The following is a 24,786-nucleotide window of genomic DNA, read 5'->3' as shown; positions in this document are numbered from 1 at the left end:
CTGCATAGGCACTCACCAATTATCCACTGTGGGCAGACCTCAGGAGCCAATCTAGTAGAGCTCTCACTCAAACACACTTGCTACTGAAAAAACTTATTTTAAAAAAAATCATTAAAATGTAAAACCCCTCAAGTGATCAATCTGTGATAAAAACAAACATTTCACTAACCATATAATAAATAGGTAATCCTTTAATACCCTCTGAAAACCTCCAATCAAAATGTAAACATAGCCCCTTGCTGAGTTAAGTGGTTCTGGATCTTTTGAAACATAGCCAAGCATTCAAAATTGGCTTACCTATAAAAACAAGCCCTGGGAAATGTAAACAATGGAGTCTATTGAAATTGAAAAAGAACAGATGGCCTTTTTTTTCTGAGCTACACTGGATGTCCTGTCAATCAGAGCAGTCCAGGAGCAGGTGGGGCTATTTTATTCTTAAGCAAAAATCTGCTGAAGATATTTTTTCATTTGAAAAGACCTCTTGGCATTTAAATCACTTCAGATTATTACATTAGAGATCCCAATCGCTGCAATAAAAACATACCTAAACTTATAGTACAGCATCTAGCTACTGAAACTGAAAGAACATTTTTTTTGTAGTTCAAAGCCGATCAATGAAAGAATTCCGGGAGCAGGTGACTGTCTTTTTTTGATTTCCCACATAGGACTGGGATTTCCCCATGGTTCAGGCTGCCTCTGAGAGGACATGAACCAAGCCTACTTACTGAATGGCCCGATTCTACTAAAAATCTGGGGTGGAGGGGGAAGGTCCACCTCTGCAATGGAGCCAGCAAGTGTGATTTCTTGATTGCCTCTACCGACTTCTGAAAAGTGGCTCCTTGCTTAATAGCAAAAGAAAGCCAGTTTCATGCAAGGGTCATTGAAGACTTCCTCCAACAGTGTTGGGCTTTTGGCTAGAGGGGGAAAATATGCCCACCAAAAATTGGTGGGCCAAGAGAAAGGAATCGTGTGCTGCTGTGCTCTAACAATTTCCAGTACTGGAGGTCGACAAATCTGCAGAAGTCCTTTTGCATTTTGACACGAGCAGCTTCAATGTGAAGGTGTTTATAAACTTTCGTGCCAAAGGTCTCAGAAGTCAATCGGAAGGCAGGCAGCTGCTGTTTGCAGGCAGTTATAAATGATGTGAACTTCGCAACCAATACTAAAGAGCTTTCCCAAGTTTGACTTGCAGTTTTCACCATATATTGTTTTCCCCAATGCTTTTAGCACCACTAACATTTCTATAGGTATCTACACAAAGCCCAACAAGCTTTTCACTAAGAGAATGTTTCTCAATCAATTGATGTGGAAATTAACACTGCACATCAACAGTTTTTCCGGGTAGAGTTTTTTTTTTGGTGTTTTTTGTGTTTACCCCACTATTTGGAAGAAAATAGCAGACCAGAACAGGGAATAATTCACACTGCAGTTCTGCTGATAAAGGAACTAATACGTTGTGAACTATTGTCTCAGATTTTATGCCGACTTGCGCTGATGAAATTTGGATTTTTAAAGTTTTTTTACTCAATTGAGAAGTATAATCACCAGATCTGAAAGTGTGTCCGTGGTGCACAGTATGGTAAGCAAACAGTCCCTCACGTGCATGTATTTGATCAGCTTCCATGTTTTACTTAACAAAAAATCCAAAACACGCGGGGTGGAATTTTCCCCTCAGTGCACGAAGTGCAGTGCCGGGCGTGAAAATCGGCGTTTTACCCCCCGGCCACAATGACGGGTTTTCCTGTTGTATTGTCCGATTCCGGCCCCATTAATTATACACGCATGGGACACACGCCATATCGCTGGTGGGCAGCCTCTGATTCGCCCGCCATGCTGTTACCTCACCGCTTCCTCACTCTGGGCACCATATTTAAACTGCAGCTGTGTGCACAGCTCTCAATACTTGCAGCCTAGAACTGCTCCACTGAAGACATGGCCCCAAAAGCCAAGAAATATGCAGCCCCCAGATTCAGTGACCCATCCCTTGAATGGCTTTTGGACATCGTGGAGGTCTGCTGTGATGTCCTGTGTCCCTGGCCACAGGAGGTCCACCAATCTCACCACTCCAGCTTGGGAGGCCATAGCAGCAGTGGTCAGTGCCAACGTTGCACAGAAAAGGTTGGCCATCCAGAGCAGAAAGAGGATGAATGATATCCATGCAGCCAGGGTAAGTCAACCATCTCATCACTAATCTCACTTGCTCACAAGCCCAACACACATTCACTAGCATCTCACTCACTGCCTGCACCAGGGACATCACTGACTTTACTCTCTCACACGCACCCTCACATCTCCATCTGGCCTCATCTCCTCTGGAGACTGCCTCCTCATCCCGTCCATGGATCCACTCAGCACACACGCACGCCTGGCATCCTTCTCATCTGCCCTGGCATGTGCCTTGCTCATACTCTCGCTCCATTTGTCTATATGTAGGACAAGATCGTGCAGAATAAAAGGCAGAAGTTGCAGAGCAAGGGTGGAGTGCCAGACATCAAGATCCTCACTGTCTTCCTGAATCAGACTATTGAGTTGGCCGGAGAGGACCTGGACCATTCCTGCGGCGACAGTGAGGTCGATGGCAAACACCCACGTGAGGAACCTGCACCAGATCATCCCTCACTCAACACTACTGTGAGTGCTCTCTCTGTTTATTACTCAGCTGCCATGGCACTAATTATCTCTACTATCTTTCATAGACAGCTCTGCCAAGCGCCTGATGCCCTCAGCCATCCCAGGCCCTCAGCTCCAGCCAACAGGACACCTTGGAAGAGGAATTAGAAATAAGCAGCCTTGAGGACCTGTCCCAGCACTCACCCACACACTCCACCAGCGCAGAGACACACGCCTTGGTGGGACCTCGATAGAGAGCAGGATTGGGATCACAATCTGGTGAGCGCAGCACACAATCTGGTCCACAGCAGGCGGAGGCAGGGACATCCGAGGTCTCTGGCACTCAGAGAACTGGTGGAGGCCACAATTCAGCTGAGTTTGTGTCAGTTGGTGGGAGAGCCCTCAGATTCAGTCCTAAATCAGTTGGTGGAGCTGCAGCGACAAGCATGGGAACATCAGGAAGGGATTAGCTGCACTTCTCAGATTGCAATGGACGATGGAGGAGTCTGTCTGCCTTCAATATGAGCCAATAGCGCTGGCATGCCAATGCACTGAGGTCAACACTGGTAGGATGGCGGCTGCCATGGAGGCCTTGGTTCAGGACATCGGTCCTGCACTGCTGCAGGAGTTGAACTCCATCGCTGTAGCCATTGGTGGCCTCCAGCTGTGTTAACGCGAGGGGGGTGCAGGGTAGCTCTATCTTACTGCAGCTGTTCTTTCTCAACCAGTCAGCCAGGGGCCGTTGGGCACACATAGGGAGGAAGACCAGCAGCTGGACACCCAGGAACCATTCACTCAGGTGTCTCCAGGAGTGTTCGGCCAATCCAAATCCCCTCTTTCTGTGACCCTATCACCTTCAGCTCCACAGATCGAGGAGGGTGCACCTGCCCCACATCAGGACACCCAAAGCAGGCTGAGGTCCTCCATGTCTCGGCCCTCCAGAGGACGCCCGCTAAGGCCATCACAGACACCAGGGTGTAGAGTCATTAGGCTGTCTCCAGCTCCGCTGTGAATGTTGGGGATGCACCAAGGTGTATTATTAGGCTAGGGAAGCCAAATAGCATTAGGAACACAACGGTGGCACGGGTGGTCACACCATGTATATAATGTGCACAACTGCATATGGAATATGACGCATTCCACATCTGCTTTTGTGTATGCCTCCTTTTCATGATGAGATGTGTTGCAGTCAATCAGGTGACACACCTGGTCCCTCCCCCCACTGAATGCAGCTGTCATTATCATGGGCATCTTGTCTATGTAGTCTGCTTCCATTTCACCACAGTGTCTGGCCATTTTCAGATCATTTCTGACATCAGCGGTCCTTAATTTTAAGTGTGCTTCTGCAAGACACATCCTTCACGTGCTTTGCAGGGTCATTTCTTGTTCACTCTTGGCTGAGTAACATAGAGGCACAGGTGTCCTCCCATCTTGTCTGTATGATTGAAAGTGTAGTGTTGAAGGAGAGTTGTGTTAATGCATGGAGAAGGGTCACATATACTAGAACTCAATGTACTCTGTCATCTGCCAGAGCCTTCGTGCTAAGAGCCCATACTCAAAGCTCATTGTGCTCCTGTATGGCAATTGCATTTGTGAATTTCTGACTGTGCATCTAATAAGCTGACCAATAAGTTCAGATCATTACCAGCTCAAGTTGATGAAACTCTGGCCCTCTCGGTGCTACTATTATCCTGGCGCTTGAACCTGCAGCCCTGAGTATCTCTCACCGTGTAGTTGGCTGTGTTGCGGCCACATGACCCTTGTCTCAATGTACAGATGCAGTGCTGTGCACCCCCCTCACATGAACACTGGCTGAGAACACTGATGCTAATTCCAAATGGTCATATCTGGCCGACAACGGAGCCATTGAGTATGCGCTGGACACGCACTTTGTTGCTTCACACGATGCTGATAGCAGCGAAGATGTAGTGGAGCGGAAGTGTGCTCTTTATTAGAAATGACGTGTGACCTTGAGGGCTTCATGGTCTCTGAGCATTTTTCAATTCACCAGGGCCAGGGTTGGCCATGAAGACATAATGTCTGTGTTAGAGAGGAGGCATTTGAATGTCTGGCAGGCAGTTGGCTGATCATCGTCATCCTCAGGTGATCCATGTCCATAGTAAGGTGGGATATATGCAGGCCAGCACCCCTAACTGAGAGTGCCGTATGTCAATGGGGATTGAGAAAAAGGTGACACAGAGGACTGACTGACCCCCAGATGGATTGAGACCTGCAGGAGGTCCTTGGCTGCCTTAGCCCAAGTGTCAGCTATGAGTTTTACCATCCAGGTTACACAAAATGCATTGTCCCATTGCTGGAGACGGATCTCCTTGAGAAATGTTGTCCCATTGAAGGCTACCACCTATGAGCCCACTCAGGTTAGTGGAACAGCTCCTGGCTCTTGTAGGCTGCTGTCACAACTGGGATGCTGGAGAGATGCTTGAAGAGTTAGCACCTTCTGACGTCTGACGGCGGGACATTCTCCTCCAGTCACCGCCTCATCTCAGCAAGGACACATGCTCCTGAGGCTCCGTTTTTTCAAAGGATCAGGACAATGTAAGCCTGATGTGTAAGTGTTCACTCTCATATTGAAGTGCATGGTTGAAAAGACAGGAATAGCAAAGCTGGTGTTCGTGTTGCCCCACGATGGAGGGCATTTGTCCAAGAGGGTACTCACTGCAACTTGCCACCCTAACGTGGAATCTGGTGGCAATAAGGGCCTCTCATGCATGCCTGCCTGTTGGTCTGGTAGGTAGAGACTTGCCCGTGAGCCTCCCTAAAAGTGATGTGGTGCCGCCTGTGAAGCCTGGCGCTGATGACTGTGAGTGATTGCCTGAAGAAAGGTAGGTAAACGAAGCTCAAAGTCACAAGCGGAGTGCAGGTCACCAGACGCATGTCAGTTTTGTACAGTTGTGAAACACGTTGCTGTGATTGCACACCAACATTACCTCATTATCCAGCATGAGGAGATGATTCTGGCGAGGAGGGCTTATAATGAGATGCTAATGCATTGAAATTAAGTTCCCGATGTACGGCGGTGGGTAACGCAGCCTGCCATTGATGGGTGGACTGGACGATTACAAATTGTATTCACAATGGCGCGAAATCGATTTTTGCCATCTCTCGCTATTTTCTGCTCCTGCCCACCATGACACCCTCCGCGAACGGGACTGGAAAATCCCAGCCGTGGAGTTCACACTTACTTTGTTCAACCTCCTTGTGTTTTTTTGTCTGAAGCTGTTGAATAATGTCACTATGGCTGCCAGGAGCAATTGAAAAATGTGCTGCACATGTTTAACAGAAACCCTAAGCTACCTGACTGCGTCTGCTACTGAAGTCATTTTTCAAAAACTTAATTGTCGGTGAAGGTCATTATTAAAAGAGCATGTATGTTTTTGTGATGTTTCTGGAGTAAAGATTGAACAAACAGCACATGGTTACAGCTTAGCAATTCTTTGCGCCTGGCACTGAATCAAGTTGGCAGAATAACTGCTGCCACTGCAGCCTGACATAAATTTAACCATCAGAAATATGTTATTGTTGTGTGCATGCGTTATGCAGCTTCTACCCACCTCTTATATTGTCTGGTTCCCAGAAGTTCAAAATAATCATGGGGCAGGATTTTTCAGATAGTGGGGTTTCCCGCCTGGCCTCCCTCCCCCACCCCCCTCCCCTCCCCACCCCCCACCCCCACCAAGTGTCACCGGGAAACGCATCCCCATCAATGTCGGCAGCCCCGTAGCCTTTTAGTGTTCTGTGGAGATACTGCTGTTTTGGAACCAAAGTTGAATATGATGTGACAGTGATTTATTGTAAAGGTAATTGCTGTTGGAACAGTGTGATTACACAGAGCTCTTCTGAGCTCTCTCTGGAAACTCTGCTGTGCAAACATTGGAAGTTGTAGCCACATATGACTATCACGCTGCAGTTTCCAGGATGCAGATTTCCACAGAACCAAGAGCTGACGTAAGATATTAAAACTGTCTTTTGTGTTTATTGTCATACGTGTGCACCATAGCATACTCCTGAATTTTGGAACTATGTGAGCTCCCATTAACCTGATTAAGGTTTGAAGATAAATGACTAGCTTCATTCCTACCAATTGGAACAAATCTGCTACCTATCACATCTTTAATCCAGAGAAAGCTCACTGCTTGGCTGAAGTTCCCACTTTGTCTAGTTTGTACAGTTATCATGATTAATGACATTATCATGCTGAGAGGTTCTGACATAAGCCAGAAGAAATACCTTTCTTTTTCATAGAATCATAGAGTGGTTACCGTGCAGAAGGAAGCTATTCAGGCCATTATGTCTGTTCCGGCCCTCTGCAAGATCTCAGCCCATCTCACTCCCCTGCCTTTTCCACGCAGCCCGATAAATTTTATCTCTTCAGATAATTGTCCATTATCCTTTTGAAAGCCACGATTGAATCTGTTTCCTGGATGTATGCAGCATGGGCAGTTTGTGATGCCAGTCAGCGTCCAACACTGATTGCTGCTGTTCTGGAACTCGCAGGTCCTGTTATTACCCTCTCTTATTTACTCCTCGCTGAACATGCACATAGCTGCATGAGGGAGCCCCACTGCTGTTATTTAAATGGATCCCAATGGAACTTTTAGGTGAGGTGCTTTTGACTTTCTTTCGCTGCTGCTGCAAAGTTGGTGGAAGTAATATGTGTTGGAACAGTCCATACATGTTCTCTGAGTCAGAAGAGAGAGGTGCTCAACCTTTGATTTGAGTGGATTTTGAACATATAGCAGAAAGTTTTCTCTTGCTTATTAGGGCTATGGTTGAAGTCCCTCTTTGCCGGTGCTCCATGTTTGTGCAGCAGGCCACAAAGAGAGGAAGCTGTGCACAGAGGGAGGAGGAAGTGGGCTCTCAACAGAAGCTGTATCCACTAAGGGCATTCAGAGAGCACCTCCAACTCCAGCTTGACCAGGAGCAGTGTCTGAGGCTACTAAGGTTTACCAAGGAGGTGGTTGCTGAACTGTGCCACCTCTTCCAACCAGAGCCGCAGCCTTGGAGCAGGGCAAAGGATGGTGTTTACAGTGGCTGATAACATAACCACCAATCTTAATTTCCACAGGATCCTTCTTTAATTGGAGGAATTTTCTGCTCATCTAGTACTGGATGTCAGATAAGCAGTCTGATAATATGGCAACAGTGGAGGAGTTGAAAGGGGTGGTGATGAGGTAGAGCTGGGTGTTGTCAAAGTACATGTGAAAACTAACAGCATGCTTTTGGGTGATGTTGCCAAGGGTCAGCATGTAGGTGAGAAATAGGAGGGAGCCAGGGAGAGATTATTTGGGGGACACCAGAGGTAACGGTGCAGGAGCAGGAAGAGAAGCCATTATAAGTGATACTCTGCTATGGTTTGATAGATAAGAATGGAACCAGATGACAACAGTTCCATGCAACTGGTCGACAGTGGAGAGGTGTTGGAGGAGGTGGTTAACTATATCAAAGGCTGCAGACAGGTCATGAAGGACGAGGAGGGAAAGTTTACCTTTGTCACAGTCACCAATAGGATGTCTTTTGTAACTTTGATAAGAGCTGTTTTGGTACTGTGAAACTTCAAATCACATATTGACGTTTATCACAGTTTCTTCATGCATGAGCTCTTACATGCAAAGCAAATATTCTCCAGTTATATCTGCTGTTAGTGAGAAAGGAATGATTAAAAATGTTAAACATTGCTTTTTCTTAACAAATCGAGGTAGGAACCAAAGACTAGGAATGAGGTGACCTATTTAAAATAAGTTAAAAAAACTATGCATTCTTTTAAAAATGTTTAAACTTCCTTTTCCCTGTAAGAAGAAATTTCAATGTGTGCACAAATAGACTGAAGATAAAGTTCAGAGTTACAAAAAGCAGGATGGGGAGCAACTGAGCAACCTTTCTGAACAAATTCCACGTTGTTCACTATGCACAGGTACTGCAGTTGAATCCTAACAAAAATCCCACAGCTGGAATAAAATGCCAGAAGGTGGTGTTGTCCTTAAAGGGTTCACAAGGGGTGCCTTCAGTCTGCTTCACAGCACAGCCATAAGTTGTGTTCCTGGGTCATCTCCAGCAACAGAGAGAGGGAGAGAGAGAGACTTTGCCTCCAACTGCAGGGGTGACTAGTTGGTGGTCTTCTTGCTGTCACACACACAGCACACCAGTACATACTGCACTGTTCTGCAGCTAACTTTCTGACCCACTTTTCCCTGTGTATTCCTGTAAGGGAAAACAGAAACCATGTCTTGCACCCAGAGTCTGTTTTCTTTCATCGCTGACCATTTTACACATTCTGAGATATAAATCAACAGGAGATGGAATTTAGACATGGTAATCAGTCTTTGTCTCCTCAACCACAGGAGATTAAAGTTCAGTGTTTTGCATCTTTCCTATCTCCCTTTTTAAGTGCCTCTGCTTGTAGAAGGCCATGATGCCTTTCCAGGGGTGACATTCCATGTTCCCTCAGGATAGGTCTGTTGGTATAACCCACATAGGAATTTTCCAGAAAGTGGCCACTTTACATTATCAGCCATCTTTTCTCAGTGTTCTGGCTTGTATTTCTTTAAAAACACACATGTCTACCTTAAAAAGTTCAATATGCCTGTAAGTAATTTGTGGCTGTATTCGGCTTTTCATAACATATTGTTTCAATATGCAGCACTTTGTATTTTAATGTCTCTGCCTTGGACAGTGTCTGGACTAGGAATTGTCTCTCTCTCTCTCTTCACACTTCCTTGAGAGCTCACCTTGGAATGTGGCCTTGCATTTTAAAGCAGTTTATTCTGTCTCAGTTCAAATGGCAGAGTTTGAATTATAAGTGACTTGTGGCAGTCATCTTTAGTCAGTGTCTTTAAAAAGACCTTTTTAAACAATTCAGTATATGCATACAGATTGATCTCACTCAGTCACAATTCCTATCATCATAACAACCCTATTAGATCACTTTATTGTGTTGAATACCTAGTCCTTGTTCTGAGGGTCACCACTAAGGATCAATACACGGACTCAATCTTGCCAAAGTGATAACTAAAAGATCTAATTTTATTCAAGTTGATTTGGAGTAAATTTGGATCATGAATTAACTGTTTGCAAAAATGGCAGAACTATTGCACCTTGTTTGGGATTTGAAATGCAGCAGTACTACATGTCCTATCTGGCTTGCTGTAGTCATGTGACCTCTGCCGTGAGCTGCCATCATACAATCAGTTCAATAAAGACTTCAGACTGAGAAGACACTGAGAAAGCACTGCTGTTTTTGAACACAAAACAGAAATATGGGGCACAATCGTCCCAGATTTGCATTAAGTGCAGTGGTGGCCAGGTAAAACAATGTTTTACCCATTGGCTGTGATGGCGGGTTGTCATGCCGTATCATCCCAAACCTGCCTCGTTATTTATGCGTTCCCGAGAAACATGTTGATTTGATGGTGGGCAGGCTCTCATTCACCGCCCGCAATCACCTCGTGGCTTCAGCACGCCAGGCACCATATTTAAAGTCCAGCCATGCACACAAGTATCAGTGCTCCAAGCCCACGACTGCTGCAGGGAAGATGTCGACGAAAGGCAAAAAGACTGCAGCCCCCAGGTTTAGCGACGCGTCACTTGAATGTCTTTTGGACACCATGAAGTCCCACTGGGATATTCTCTAACCCTGTTTTGGCCTCAGAATAGGCAGCTGCGTAACCAGCCAGGCTTGGGAGGCGGTGGCAGTGGTGGTCAGCATCAACACCGTTCAAAAGAGGGCAGTCACCCAATGCCGCAAGAGGATGAATGATCTCCTCCATTCCGTCAAGGTAAGTCACTCTTCTCATCACTCCTGACTCACACGCTCACAAACTCATCACACATCCACAGGGATCTCAATCACTGCCAGTTCAAGGGACATCACCATTCACTCTCTCACACTCACCGTCATTGTCCTCATCCCATCCATGGAACCACTCACCACCCACACAGGCTAGGCATCCTTATCATCTGGCCTGGCAGACATCCTGCTTACACTTTTTCCATCTCTATTCATGCAGGACAAGCTGGCACACAACAAACTGGGAAAGGTCGCAGACTGGTAGTGGAATGCCTGAAATCAAGGTCCTCACGGACTTTGAAAACAGAGTAATCCAGCTGGCCGGTGGTGATCTGGACTGGTCCTGTGCTGATGGTGAGGTCGGCGGTGCTGTACCAAGTGAGGATCCAGCAGTGCAACATCCATCAGACAACCATGCTGTGAGTGATGTGTCCTCTTTCACAGGCCACTGCCGTGCACTAATTATCTCTCCCTGCTTTCGTAGGCACATCTGGGAAACAGCCAATCTAGTCCATGACCCAGGGCCTCCAATCAAGCCCCAAAGAAAACTCTGAAGAGGAATCTGGAGGCACCCTCCTTGAAGACCAGTCACAGCGCTCACCCACACCCTCCACCAGCGCAGAGACACATACCTTGGTGGGACTTAGCTTTAGAGTAGCCTCGGGATCACAATCTGCTGAGCACATCGCATTGTTTGATCCACAGCAGGCGGAGGCAGATACTTCCCTGGAGGTCTGCTGGAGGCCAGAAATTGTCTGAGTCAGATGACGAGCCTCTGGACTCAATCATGACACAGTTGCTGGAGCTGCAAAGGCAAGCTCGGGAACATCAGGAAGGGATGTCCGCTGCACTCCTCAGGTTACAAGGCACGATGGAGGAGTCCGTCCGCCTTCACTCTAGGTGATAGCGTTGGCATGCCAATGCATCGAGGTTAACACTGGTAGGATGGCTGCTGCCATGGAGACCTTGGCCCAGGACGTTCCTGCACTGCTGCGCGGGCTCAACTCCATCGTTGATGCCATAGTTGGTCTCGAACAGTGTGCATGTGAGTGGAGTGCTGGGCATCTCGATCTCACTCCAGCTACCCCTTCTCCTCAAGGAGTCAGCCTGGGGCCTTTGTGCACCCGTAGGGAGGAGGATCAGCAGGTGCAGAGCCCAGGACCATCCATCCAGGTGACTCTGGGAGTGTCTGACCTATCCAATTCCCCTCTTCCAGAGACCCCAGCGGTTCCAGCTCCACAGGCCGAGCAGGGTGCCACTGCCACACAGCAGGACCTCGAAAGCAGGCCGGGGCCCTCTAAGTCTCGATGCTCCAGAAGATGCCCGCCAAGGTCATCACAGACAGGGCATAGCAGTCAGCAGGCTGCCTCCACCTCCAGTGTGGATGTCCGGGGAGATCCAAGATGTAGCGGCAGGGTTAGGAAAGTTAAGAAATTGTAGTTACACAACTTGGGCATGGGTGTTAATCACCTGTACATACTGTTCACTGTTGTCAATAAACCCCCAAGAATGTCTCCCTGCCTGTGGCTCCTTGTTCTGATGAGCAGTGTTCTTGTCACTCAGATGCGAAACCTTTCTGCGCAAGATAAAGGCAGATGCCTCAGTCCAGGGCCTCTTCCCTGTGCTCTGTGCTGGTCTGGCGTCAGACTCCCTGGACAGATTCTGCACCTCGACAGTGCTTGTAATTGCTGCCAGAATGTTGTGGACAGGCATCACAGAGTTCCATCATTCTCTGTGTGCTCGCAGCACCTTTAAGGTGAGACTGGCCCCATCTCTTCAGCATCTCTGACCAGTGACGCTGTGCTCCTGAAGGGCTCAGGTGCTGAAGGCAGGGAAAGCATCAGGTGCATCTGAAGTTTCATGGCTGCGTCTCTATGATACGACACTGGTTCTCAGTCATCTGCATCTATAGACCCCGGATGTTGCTAGGCGCTGACCAGCGACGCCTCGCTGTGCCTCCTCAGCGGTGTGTGTGGGAGCCCCAGCCGCCCTTTCTTCCTGAGGGTGCTGCTCCTGCCTCTGCGCAACCAGGAGCCTCAGTCGCTCTCTCCTCCGGCGTCTTCGCGCTCTGTAGACCATCAGACATACAGCTAGTTCACCAGGCTCCATGATCCTGATGTATTCCTCCTGCAGGTTGAAAGAGAGAGACATGTGGTTAGCATGGATGTACTAAGAACCTGTCCTGATTAAGTGTGAAGGCCCCTTAATGCACCCCGGAGAGTGCTGGCCATCATTTGGATGACCAGGGATTATTTTGTGGCATGGCTTCTCTAACCCCATCCAGTTCCCCTCCACTCCACCTGACTGATTGGCGGCAGCTTTGCCCACTGGACTGCATGCTGTATCTCAGCTCAGACACAGGCTCTCCTAATTCACACTGCAAGGCTGCACTGTTAGCTTGAACCATCGGAGAGATTGGCCCAAACCAGGATGATGATACTGCAAGGGGCTGTGATTGCCTCCAGCAGTGACTGCTCCATGGCCAGCTTTAGCAAGGAGAGTGCACAACGTGTGCAGTTGTCCAACTGGTCTGTAGTCCTGCAGTCCACTAAAATGCTCATGACTTTGCAGTCTGTTCCAGCGATGGGGTGTGGGTTGAAAATCTTTGGAGCACTTTGATGCCTCTGCGTTGCTTGAGTGGGCAGATAAGCTAGAAGACCAACTCCAATCATATCAATGTGGCTGTGCCTGAACTGTCTCAGCTGCAGAGGAATGGTCACTTTATACAGGTTTCCCTAATACGTGTCTGCTTCCCTCACCCATCCTACCCCCCACCCTGAGTGCTTGTGCGCTATATTCAACAGCAGGAATATGTTGCACCCCCCACTCCCACTCCCCCACAAGTCACTTCAATGGCAGGGCTGCTCTCGACCACCCCCCCACCTTCACCCCCGCCCCCCCCCCAAACCCCCCAAACCCCCACCCCACCGGCCATAGCTCCTTAAGCTTGAAGTGCAGTAGGCAACCCTGGCGAGCGGTGCACATTGTTGCTGTGTACTCACCTCTGAGTTGCCCTCAAAGTCCAGCCCGTCAAGTGCACGTCTTTTATGTGCTGTTGTGAAACACGTCGGCGTGCTCTCCCACCGACGTGGACGGACGATCCAGCAGGGTGGAGGGACGATTCCAGTGGATTGGCCTAAAAATGATATGCAGATGTGTTACAATGAGGTTCCCAATGTTTGATGCCAGGAAATGTGGCCCGCCATCGGTGGGCTGAGTGGGCGATTGTGAACTGGTTTCACGCCATCGTGAAAGCTGCTGAAAAAGGACAAAGAGAAAGCAAACACATATCAAAGGCATGGCTGCAAGGAAAACACTGGGTAGTGAACATGGCAGTAAACATTCCACTCTCAGCACCTGTTGAAATGAAAGGTGCTATGTGTAAGAACTGGCAATTTTTCCACTTGCAATGGCAAATCTATGAGCTGGCAATAGATTTAATTAACAAGCCAGAACCGATAAGAGTAGCCACACTTCCAACATTGCTGAGGAAGGACTGCTACAAATTGTATACCACCCTAAATCTAACTGATGAACAAAGAAAATAGACAGCAGAGATTTTGGAAGCCTTGAATGAACGTTTTGAACCCTGAATAAGCCTAACTTATGAATGCTATATATTCAACACTAGAGCTCAAGGGGAAAAAGAACTCATTGAACAGTATGCGACTGCAGTAACACAGCTTGAAGAATCCTGTGAACTTGGGCAGCTAAAAGATGATCTGATTAAAGATCAAATCGTCTTACAAGATCCCTCAGTGAGAGCAAGTTCACTGAAAGGGGAGAAACTTACAATCAGGAAAGCAATACATGTGTGTAGAAATGCAGAGGTTGTAAGACGTCAGCTAGAGCACACATATGGCAGAACAGACCAGGAGATACATTATGCTGAGAAACATTCCTGACTGAAAAAGCAGAACAATCATGGACAAAGGGCAGGATGCAAATACTGCAGGTGACATCATACAAAGTAAAAGAAGGATTGCCCAGCCTGGGGAAAGTACTGTTTCAACTGTAATAAGCTGAGTCATTTCGCAAACAAGTGTTTGGTGAGAAAAAAGCAAAACAAGCCTATATAGATGGCCACTGGGGAGATATCAGCAGAACAGCCTGATGAAACACGACGCATAATACAACAGGTTTGTTCCATCAAGTCTACAGGTGATAAATGGTTTGTGACTGTACTGCAATACAGATAGACATTGGTGTGTCATGCAACATGATAAACTTCACAGACCTGTGTGAAGTAGCTTAGCATGGCGATCCAAAACTGAAGTTGTCGAATGTGAGGTTGAGACTTTATGATGGCACGATACTCATACTGAGAGAACAAATTAGCTTGAGAGCCCAATGCAATGGCAAAAAGGAAGATTTAGAGTTCCAAATCATAGATGTGATGCAACAGCCACTCATGTCAGCTGGAGCAAGTCTAAAGCTTGGACTGGTAATCCTAAACATGCTGACAGAGATTCAATGTGAAGTAGCAGCTCCACATGCTCTGGAAGTCATCAACCCAGCAGAGACATTGAACTTGACAGACAAGCACCTTGCTCAAATTAAGCAAACTACCCAACAAGATGCAAGTTTCCAAGTGCTGCATGAAGTAGTGATGAAAGGATGGCCTGAGAGCATCAAGGATACACCTGTGGTCACAAGAGCCTATTGAACATACCGAGATGAATTGACAGCCTAAGATGGCATCTTGTACAAAGGAAATTGAGTCATCTTCCCAAAGGAGATGAGGGGAGAGATACTGAAGCATATCCATACAAGCCATCAAGAAACTGAGTCAAGTCTGAGAAATGCAAGAGAAGTGCTCTGCTGGCCAAACATGAGCAATGAAATTAAGAGTCACATAGGTCAGTGCGGTGCTTGTAATGAGTACCAAGCTAAACAAGCTAGAGAGCCATTGATGACGCATTACATCTCAGACAGGCCATGGATGAAGCTGGAAGTAGATCTCTTCACTGTAGCAGGAACTGACTATCTTATCACTATAGACTATTATTCTGACTATTGGGAGTTAGACCAGCTGACTTCAACGATAACAAGAGAAATAGTCAAATGCCTGAAAGCACACTTCAGTCGATACGGCATTCCAGACATTGTGATGAGTGACAAGGGCCCTCAGTTCACAAGTGCATAATTCGGCTGCTTCACAAAGGATTAGAAAATTCAGCACTATGCATCATCACTGCACTATCCCCAGTCAAATGGAAAGGCTGAGATGGCAGTGAAAATCACCAAAGGAATCATCAAGAAATCGAGCAAATCTAGCGCAGATGTATACAGGGATTCTTCAAGTGGAGAAACACACAACTGAAGGCATGGAAAGTAGTCCAGTCCAAAGGCTAATGTCACACTGCACCCAAGCTACTCTTCCAATAGCAAAAAAGTTACTGAAACCAGAATTAGTAACAGGCATGACTGAAAACATTTAAGGTGAAATGACAGAAGGCCAAGTTTCATTTTGACAAGACTGTCAGACAATTGCCAGAGCTGAACACTGGAGAGCCAAGCCTTCAATGTTCTCAACAGGAGCCAACCCATGTGGAAACTTGGGACATACGCAGAGAAATTGTCACCTCAATCGTACATGGTGGAAGTGAATGACCAAATGCACTGGCACAACCACAGGCATGCACGCACCACTAGCAAAGCTGTTCCTCCACAGCAATTGGCCGGTCAGGGAAAAGGTATCTCACCAGTTGTGCTGAGTACAGAACTACCATGAATCCCAGAGCTCCACGGGTCCCCAACAACGGCAATGGAACAACAACAGTTACCATGGCAACAATTGCCACAGGAACGACACTGTCCGGACAAGGAACATCACCCAGATGAAAAGCCAATGACAATACACATGTGTACATTTAAGATACCTGCATGATTTAAAGATTATGTATGCAATGCAGGGACAGAGACTGCCTAATAGAACAAACTGTTGTTAATGCATGAGCACAGTGGGTGTATAGTGGGTAACTTGGATAACTCACAGTTACACATAATTGGACATGTAAATGTGTCTTTTGTTTGTTAGGAAAAGGAGGTGTTTGGACCTTTTGTTCATTAAGAAAAGGGGGGTGTTTGGGTTTTGAATACAACAATACTACATGTCCTATCTGGCTTGCTGTAGTCATGTGACCTCTGCCATGAGGGAAGCTCTGAAAGCTGCCATGTTACAATTAAGACTTCAGGCTGAGAATACCCTGAGAAAGCATTGCTGTCTTTGAACATGAAGCACACTGAATCTGGAATCTCCTCACCAACCCTACTTTTAATTACCTATCAAATAATTAAGTTAGGAATTTGAAGGTTTTTTGTGTTTTTTAAAATAACTTATATTCTTCAATGGATTTCAAAGGCTGACTTTCAAGTTTGCTTATTTGAAGGATGAAGCCAAATCTTCCCATGGTTCAGAATTATCTTTTCTTTATATAGTTCCCTGAACTGTAATATAGTCCCACTTGAGCTGGGTCCCTGTCTGCCTCAGATTAGCCTTCATCTGATTAATCGCTAATAAATTCACTCATCACTGTGGATGCATAAACTACATCCAGTGTCATTAAAACCCTGCAGTTCACTTTTGTTGGTACAATGTAACTGGAAACATTGCTTTCCATTACACCTTCATTCTAAAAATACCAAATATGACTTTCATTTATCAGTCACTGTTCTCCAGAAAGCTGAACAAGATGGGAAGGCTGCAGATATGCCATCCCACCTAGAATGCAGTGTTTGAGGGAGATGCTACTGTGTTACACTGGAGTTGAAGAACCAGAAAGATACACTCAAGCCACATGGCTTTGGCAGCATGGTACTGACTGACCAAATTACTAAAGAGGCAGTTTTCCTTTAATTCATGGTGTGCCTCTCACATATCTTACGGATAAATGCATTGTCTGATCTGTTACTTTGCAAGCAGAGAAGTTGAGGATTGATTTGTTGTATTTGTTCATGTAGTACTTAGTTTGTGCCAACAGATGGCCTTGCTACACTGTATAAACAATTTGTCATCACTGTATGAAAATGTTTCACAGGAGTGTGTGAGCCCATATCATGATCAGTAGTGCACTACTGTCCCTTCATAGGGAGTGCAATGTCATCGTACCTATTTCTTTGACCACTTGTGAAGTTGATGATTCAACCTTGTTCTAAAAATGTTTTCCTCAAACCATTAATTGTTTTGGCCTCCATGCTGGCTGGGGAACAGACCCCGAGCCAGAATGATCAGCAACCCAACACCACCAACAATAGCTATTGTGGAGCTAGAGTGATACAGCTTAGAGAACCCGCTTTACCAGAATTGGGTAGATCAGATGTTGTCCCCCGCTCCTCCCACTAGCATGGTTCATAGAAATGTTGTCAAGGACACCGGGGAGACTCTCTTCTCTTTGAAAATTGCTGTGGTTCTTTTGCCTCCACTTAAGGAATGTCGAGGACTTGGATTAATGTCTTGTGTGAAAAATATAACTTCTGACAGTATAACAATCCTTCAGTTCTGCATTGCATGTTAGCCTGGATTATATACTGGATTAGTAGTGCAGAATGGCATGTCACCCTTTGTGTATATGCCACAATTATTTTCTGAAAGAGAAGTTCAATCAGAACTGCAAACTGCCCAATTTAACTGGCATTGGAGTATGAATTATTTGCAGCTTGGCAAAGACCGGGGATTCTCAGGAAGGCTGGAATAAGGGAGGGAATGCTCATGTCGGCTAGCAGAGGTTGCTCAGATAGGGTAGGACAGGATAGACAAAGCGTGGTGTGGCAGACCATAGAAAAGTTGGGCTCGACAGGGCATATAAAGCTGAGATTCAGTGGGACAGGTCAGAGAAAGCTTCAGCAACATTTAACAGGGTAGGGGACACTTAGGAGAGGGCAGATGACGATTGGATAAGGCAGGATGAGCTCAAGTAGACTTAGCTATCATTTTTTTAAATGCCTTATCTGAAATACATTTCTTTTCTCAAGGAATCTAATTGTTTTAATGGTTGAATTTTGGGAAAAAGTAGCAAATCATTTAAAAGTGATGGAAAGAAATTAAAATCATATTTTGTAGTTCAAATTTCAAATATATGTTGAGGTGGATGTATATTAATGTATAAAGTCTTCTTGATCGTCCAAAATATTCCTAATTGAATAAGCCATTTGTTGGCACTAGCTATGTAAGGACCTTTTACCTGCTTTGTGTTGCAGTCCAGTAATTGGCAATTGTGAAACACAATGTCCACAACAATTGGGGAAAATCTATTAAGTGAGTGTCACATTGATCATCAGTGGGGTGAATAGAAAGGAGCCTGAGTAACACAGTGGGTTAGACACTGACCTTTCATCTTTGGCATCTTGGTCAAAATCCAGCTTGGCTGACTAGATGGAATCAAGTTTCCTGTGTCTTGAGTAAACTCAAACTAGTTCCCGATAGGTAAGGATACACTATACAACATTAAAAAAGAAACTTGCATTTAGATACACCCATATTGTGTGACTCAAATATCTCAAAAGGCTTCTGTTTAATGAATTGCCTTGAAATGAAGCTACTGGTATGTGGGTATTTTCTGAAAGAAACATCATACAAGCAGCAACGACATGAGTTAATCACTTCTTGCTGATCAGAATTGAAGGAGAAATGTTGCTCAGAGCACAGAGAGTACTCCTGTTCTTCAAATTCAGTCACCAGGTCTTTATGTTCACTGTGTGACCTCAGTTCACTGTCTGATCCAAAAGATGGCACTCCTGAATTATCTGGCCCCTGAATTATAAAGCCAGATTATGGGCTTCCATTTCTTGGTAGAAATATGCAGTAAATATCAGGGAGAGGGGGGTGGGGCACTTCTGAGGCAGGTCCACTGTTAGGGCAGGGAAAGGTTTATTGTGGATACAGACCCTGCTGTGTATACCTGGGAGGGTCTGATGCTGATATTGGGATAAAGTATTATAAAGCTTTAAATCCCCTATCACTGACACCCCCAGCCTGATCAGCACAAATATTAATCGAAAAATAATAAAAACACAACCTGGCTCAGCAGCGTGGTAACGTCAACTCTTGTGTAGTCATGATTTTACACATCCATTCTGGTAGCCTTTCAGAAAGCATTGAGCATTGGTCACAGAGAGCCCTTGTGCATGCCTACAATTCTGAGTAACTCTCTTTGTTGTTTTACTGCCATTGTGGTAAACAAGCTCAGAGTGGACATGTCCAGAATTCCAATTTCTTTTCCTTCATTCTTGGCACATTTGCCTCCATTACTGGCGAAGTCCTGTAAAGAATCTCAATCCAAGTGCAGCCCAAACACATGGATGCGGGAGCTGACAGCCTGGCTTCTGTTTAAGGGCACTCGACTGTAGCGGCTGAGCTACTGCTTCTTTTAAAGGAATGTAAACAGTCTCCAGTGCACAGGGAACTGAATCACCTCAGTTAATGCTGCCAACTGGCCTCATCGCAGAACCCGTCCCAACCCTGATCACAGACTAAGATTCAGACAGGGTAACCCAGGATGCCAGCACCTAGTCACAAGCTGAGGAGAAACTGATCATTATTCATAAATTAATGGTATATGTGAAATAGCACACTGAAATCTAATCAAGGTGCTTCAGATGATTTATTATGTTAGGCTATAATAAATAGGAAAATTTCTTAGTAGGTGACACAGTGTTTTTCAAAATAATTCCTAAGGAAACTTACAATGTTAAAAATTTACCTGTTAAGTTTCCCTAGAATTCCAGCAAGTGGTGCCTTAATAGGATTAAAATATTAATTTTAAAAGTGAACCTATCATGGCTCCCTGTAATACCACCCTGATGCTATATTATCTTCTCTCAACAAATCACTCAAAATTCTTTCAGAAACAAAGACAAAACAAGCGATGATGAAACAATCACACTAAATGGTGTGGCTTGGAGGGGAACTTGCAGGTGTTGGTGTCCCCATGCATCTGCTGCTGTTGTAGGAACATAGGAGCAGGAGCAAGCCATTCAGCCCGTTCAGCCTGCTCTGCCATTCAATTAGATTGTGGCTGATCGTCTACCTCAATGCCACTTTTTCGCACTATCCCCATATCCCTTGATGTCATTAGTATCCACAAATCTATCAATTTCTGTCTTGAACATGCTCAATGACTGAGCTTCCACAGCCCTCTGGGGTAGAGAATTCCAAAGATTCACCACCCTCTGAGTGAAGAAATTCCTCCTCATCTCAGTCTTAAATGGCTTACCCATTATTCTGAGACTGAGTCCCCTGGTGCTAGACTTAGCAGCTATGGAAAGCATCCTATCTACATCTACCCTGTCATGCCCTGTGAGAATTTTGTAATTTTCAATGAGATCACCTCTCATTCTTAAAAACCCTAGAGAATACAGGCCTAGTTTGTCCTTCTAGGTGGTAGAGGTTGCAGATTTGGAAGGTGCTATGGAAGGAGCCTTGGTGAGTTGCTGCACTGCACCTTGTAGATGGTACACACTGCTGCCACTATGCACCGGTAGTGGAGGGATTGAATGTTTAAGATAGTGGAAGGGTGCCAAGCAAGATAGAATTTTTTACTTTTGTGTTGGCCCCATTTCCATAATTTCATTTAGCCCTACAGCCCTCCAAGAACAATTTTCCTTCAACCCTGGACTCTTGTGCATCCTTCACTATGTTCATTCAAAGTCATTTTGACTATATTATTCCCCTATGAAGCACCTTGGGATATTAAAGACACTGCATAAATACAAGTGGCTGTTGATTTACAGATTGGATTTTCTACTGTTGGCTGTAAAAGAATGGTCTAGGGGACAGGGTCACAATGAAAGTTGAGCAGAGGAAAAGTGGAAATTCGGCACATTGCTGCATGGGTCAGTACTTTTCAGAAAGGTACATGTAGATGAAGTAAAGATAGATCCGATTTGCAGGAGATTTGCAGAGATTTGCCACATGTAAGGTAATGATCTTTATGCGTGATTTCCTTTTTATTTTTCTTTTCAGGTCCAAATACTTCCGAGGCAAGAAGGTTCTGGATGAATATGAGATCCGTTTAGAGCAGGCATGTGTGCTACTACTTACCTATCTATGTAACTAAAACTTTTGCGTTTCGCCCACATCTCAAAAGTGTCCTTGCTGCAGAAAGTGTAATTGGTTCAAAGCTCATTGCATTGATAAAAGTATTAAACCTATTACGAATTATAAGCTGTACAGTGAACTACATCAGGATGGCACTGGCAGTCCCATGTGGATGACCCAAGAAATGACCAAGGAGAAGATACAGCTCGTGGTGTCATCATTCCTTTTTCCTACCATTTATAATGTTGACTAAATTTTCAATTTAGAGGTTTGTGAGGAATTTGTCTCTGCTGAACTAAAATATGCCAAATCATTTTAAAACTGACCTCCTGTGGCCACTGAGCTCGAGGCAGGTTGTGAAAAAAGGTATCTCTTTACAAGATTTTCACCTCCATTGTACGCGTGAGCTGCAATGATAAATACTGGGTTATGGGTTTTCTAAAAGAGAGATGTATTCATCTGAAGTTCAGTTGCACTAAAGGGTGATGGTGACAATACACTTACTGATGTGTCTCAGCCTGTCTTTGTTTCCATTCGTCATGGTTCAAACCTGCTGGTCAGGGGCTGCTTAGGGTGAGGTATGTAGTATGGGATGCATTGTTCACTGACATTTACTTCTGGGTCCTGATGCTGCCCAGGGGTGGGGTAGGGTGGGGTGGGGGATTGGGAGGGGGGAACAGTCAAATGGCCTAGTTTTCATAGTGGTAAACTGTTAATTAACTGGAGGGAGGTTTGGTTAGCTAATTAGCGGCCGTGGGGCTAGGAACAGAGGTGGGACTGAAAGACTGTGGGCCCAATTTAAAATGCCATTACTGTGGCTCTCATTCAACTCATTGAATTGCAGCAGCAGACTTGGAACATGAATGGCAGAGGGCTGGCTATCGGGCCAGGCCTGGAAACTAGGACAGGACTGGAAACCAGGGAAGGGCTGCCTCTCGTTTTGCTGATGCCGACCTGGAGGTCCTCCTTGTGGCAGTGAGGGAGATAAAAGAGGTCCTCTTTTTGGAGGGTGGCAGGAGGAGGCCACGATCCCAAACCAAGCAGGGCTGGATCAAGGTGGCGAAGGTCATCAGCAGACAGAATCTGGTCAGGAGGAACTGGGTTCAGTGCGGGTAAAGATTCAATTACCTTATTCACTCTTGCCAGTGAGTACACTGCCAGACCCACAGGACAGGCCTCTGAGCCTTCAACCTCAGCAGACACATCAGCCGAAGAGCTTGCAGGTGCACACTGCTCTTGAACATGGAAGGAATGTGTGTTCAGAAAACTTACTGACCCTTCAACAAGGCTCAGAGCCTCAATGTTGCGGAGTACCTGCCAGTACTGATACACGCAGCTTCCCCCTGCAATGAGCCGATGGCGTTGACCATTGAGGCCAGCGATGCTTTGTATCTCACGCTTTTGTCCTTGCAGGAGAAAAAGGCTCACAATGCCCCGTGAAAAGGTGTAGAATGGAGGAGATGTGCCCCATTGTGCTTACTGACTGCCCTGAAGGAAGCAGCTATGGAGATTGCCAGGATGGCTTCCTCAGGAGCAGCTCAGGGAAGGCAGGATGGATATTCCTAGTGGAGAGGGTGAAAAGATATTACAATCTGTAGATGGAGTGGTTGGAGTGCACTCCCCCCCTCCCAACAGCACGCTAGAGACTCAGCTTCATTGGGAAACCTCAGCACTGCAGAGGCTCCTGCTCTGCAAGGCTGGTTCTCCTAATGTGCTCTTGTGTCTCCTACAACTTCAATTATCAGGTGGAAGGACAGATTACTGTTTCTGCACTGGAACAAGTGCTGGCCGCAGAGGCATCAGACCACCACACTCACATCTTGCAAGCATCCCCTCCACCAGCTCAGTTATAGTCACTCAGTGGATCTTTGTGCATGCATAGAAAGGGCAGCACTGGATGATGAGCACTTCCTAACCAGCAGGAGGTTGCAGAGGCTGAGGCAACTGTGAACAATGCCCCTCAGAGTATGGAGGACAGACACGGCCCTGTTTAGATGAGCACAGGTGAATGCCTCAGGAATCACAAGAAAGAAGGGTTTTACTTAGATCAGCAATAACTGATATGTTCCTGTGTGGGAGTTCCCTGAGGTGGGTGCGGGGTCATGGGGTGAGAATGGAGGAGTCCACGATGGCTCAGGGCTTTGAGCGTGTGAGCTGCTCCATTGAGGGTGGCCAATCTCTGAGAGCCATATGCAGCAGCACTCAGAGTGAATACAGGAACTGCACTGATGTTCACAAGATGCATGCCACACTATGTAGTCTTGACCAGCCAGTGGTGCTGATGGCAGAGAGATGTTTGGAGGGGATGCCAGTTATATCCCAGCTGGAGCTTCCCTCCAGGCATCGTTAGCACCAGCCAAGTGCTAAGGCAGTCGGATAAGGGTGCCACCCCTCACAGGGTAACACCAGCGTCAATGATTTCCTCGACCCATCTGACTGAGAGACCATCTATACTGCAGTGTCCAGTGACAGAAGTTACCTCTGCAATGATGCAGATGCAGCAGTCTCTGGAGATGCCCCTGTGGCACCTCCACAACACGGTTGCCACATACATCTCAGCTGCAAGTGGAGACAAATGAGCAGGTTGCCTTCACCTCATCTGTGGCCACAAGGAGGCTGAAGGAGTCCTGGTAGTTGCCAAGAGTGAGAGTGTACATGTGCAGGAGGCTTTTGTTGTGGTTGCAGACCAGTTGAACTTTGTGGGAGTGGAGGCCCTACCTGTTGATGAATCTCACTGGCCAGTTATTTGGTGCCTTGATGGCCACATGGGTGCATTTGATAATGCCCTGTGCCTGGGGGAATCCAGTGATAGAGGTAAAATCACTGCCCTTTGTGCCTGCGAGACCCCATCTGTCTGGAGTTGGATGTACTGTCCAGCTGCATAAATAGGGCATCAGTGACCTGCGAGATGCTGTGGTGTGCAGTTATTTGTGAGATGTCACCAAGATCCCCAGATGATCCTTGGAAGGACCCAGGGGCAAAGAGGTTCAAGCTACAGTGACTTTGACAATTACTGGTAGGGCACTGAGGGCAGCACTGTATGGTCTTCACCAGTGAGGGCACAAACCATCTGCCTTGTACCATTGTAACCATCTGTCTTGAGATTGCAGTCTCCTGCAGCACTTGTTCTCTGACACGTACAGGTAGCTTCATGGTAATCTTCATGTTAGATCCTTTGCTGAGCGTACGGCCTCAGCTGCCTTCCCCCCGCGATTCCTTTCCTCTGTCCTCTTTGTGCCCTGGGCTCTGCCTCCCCTGAGGAGGATGTTGTTTCTCATTGTTACTGGACCCAAAGGCTGACAGTTGGGCTCCAATCACCAGCTGCTGCCTTTTT

General features: G+C 46.3%; 1 protein-coding gene across 1 annotated transcript in view; it reads left to right on the top strand.

Annotated features, from left to right (window-relative positions):
- The window catches only part of LOC144696824 (synapsin-3-like), a 279,320-nt gene that overhangs the window by 20,239 nt on the left and 234,295 nt on the right, over positions 1-24,786 (top strand). Inside the window, exon 2 of the mRNA XM_078568572.1 lies at positions 21,378-21,435. Within this exon, the coding sequence (XP_078424698.1) occupies positions 21,378-21,435 (58 nt within the window). The remainder of the gene's footprint in view (positions 1-21,377; positions 21,436-24,786) is intronic.

The sequence above is a fragment of the Cetorhinus maximus genome, chromosome 22, assembly GCF_964194155.1.
Source record: "Cetorhinus maximus chromosome 22, sCetMax3.hap1.1, whole genome shotgun sequence".
NCBI classification, from domain to species: Eukaryota; Metazoa; Chordata; class Chondrichthyes; order Lamniformes; family Cetorhinidae; genus Cetorhinus; species Cetorhinus maximus.
This window is presented reverse-complemented; position numbering and strand designations above follow the sequence as displayed.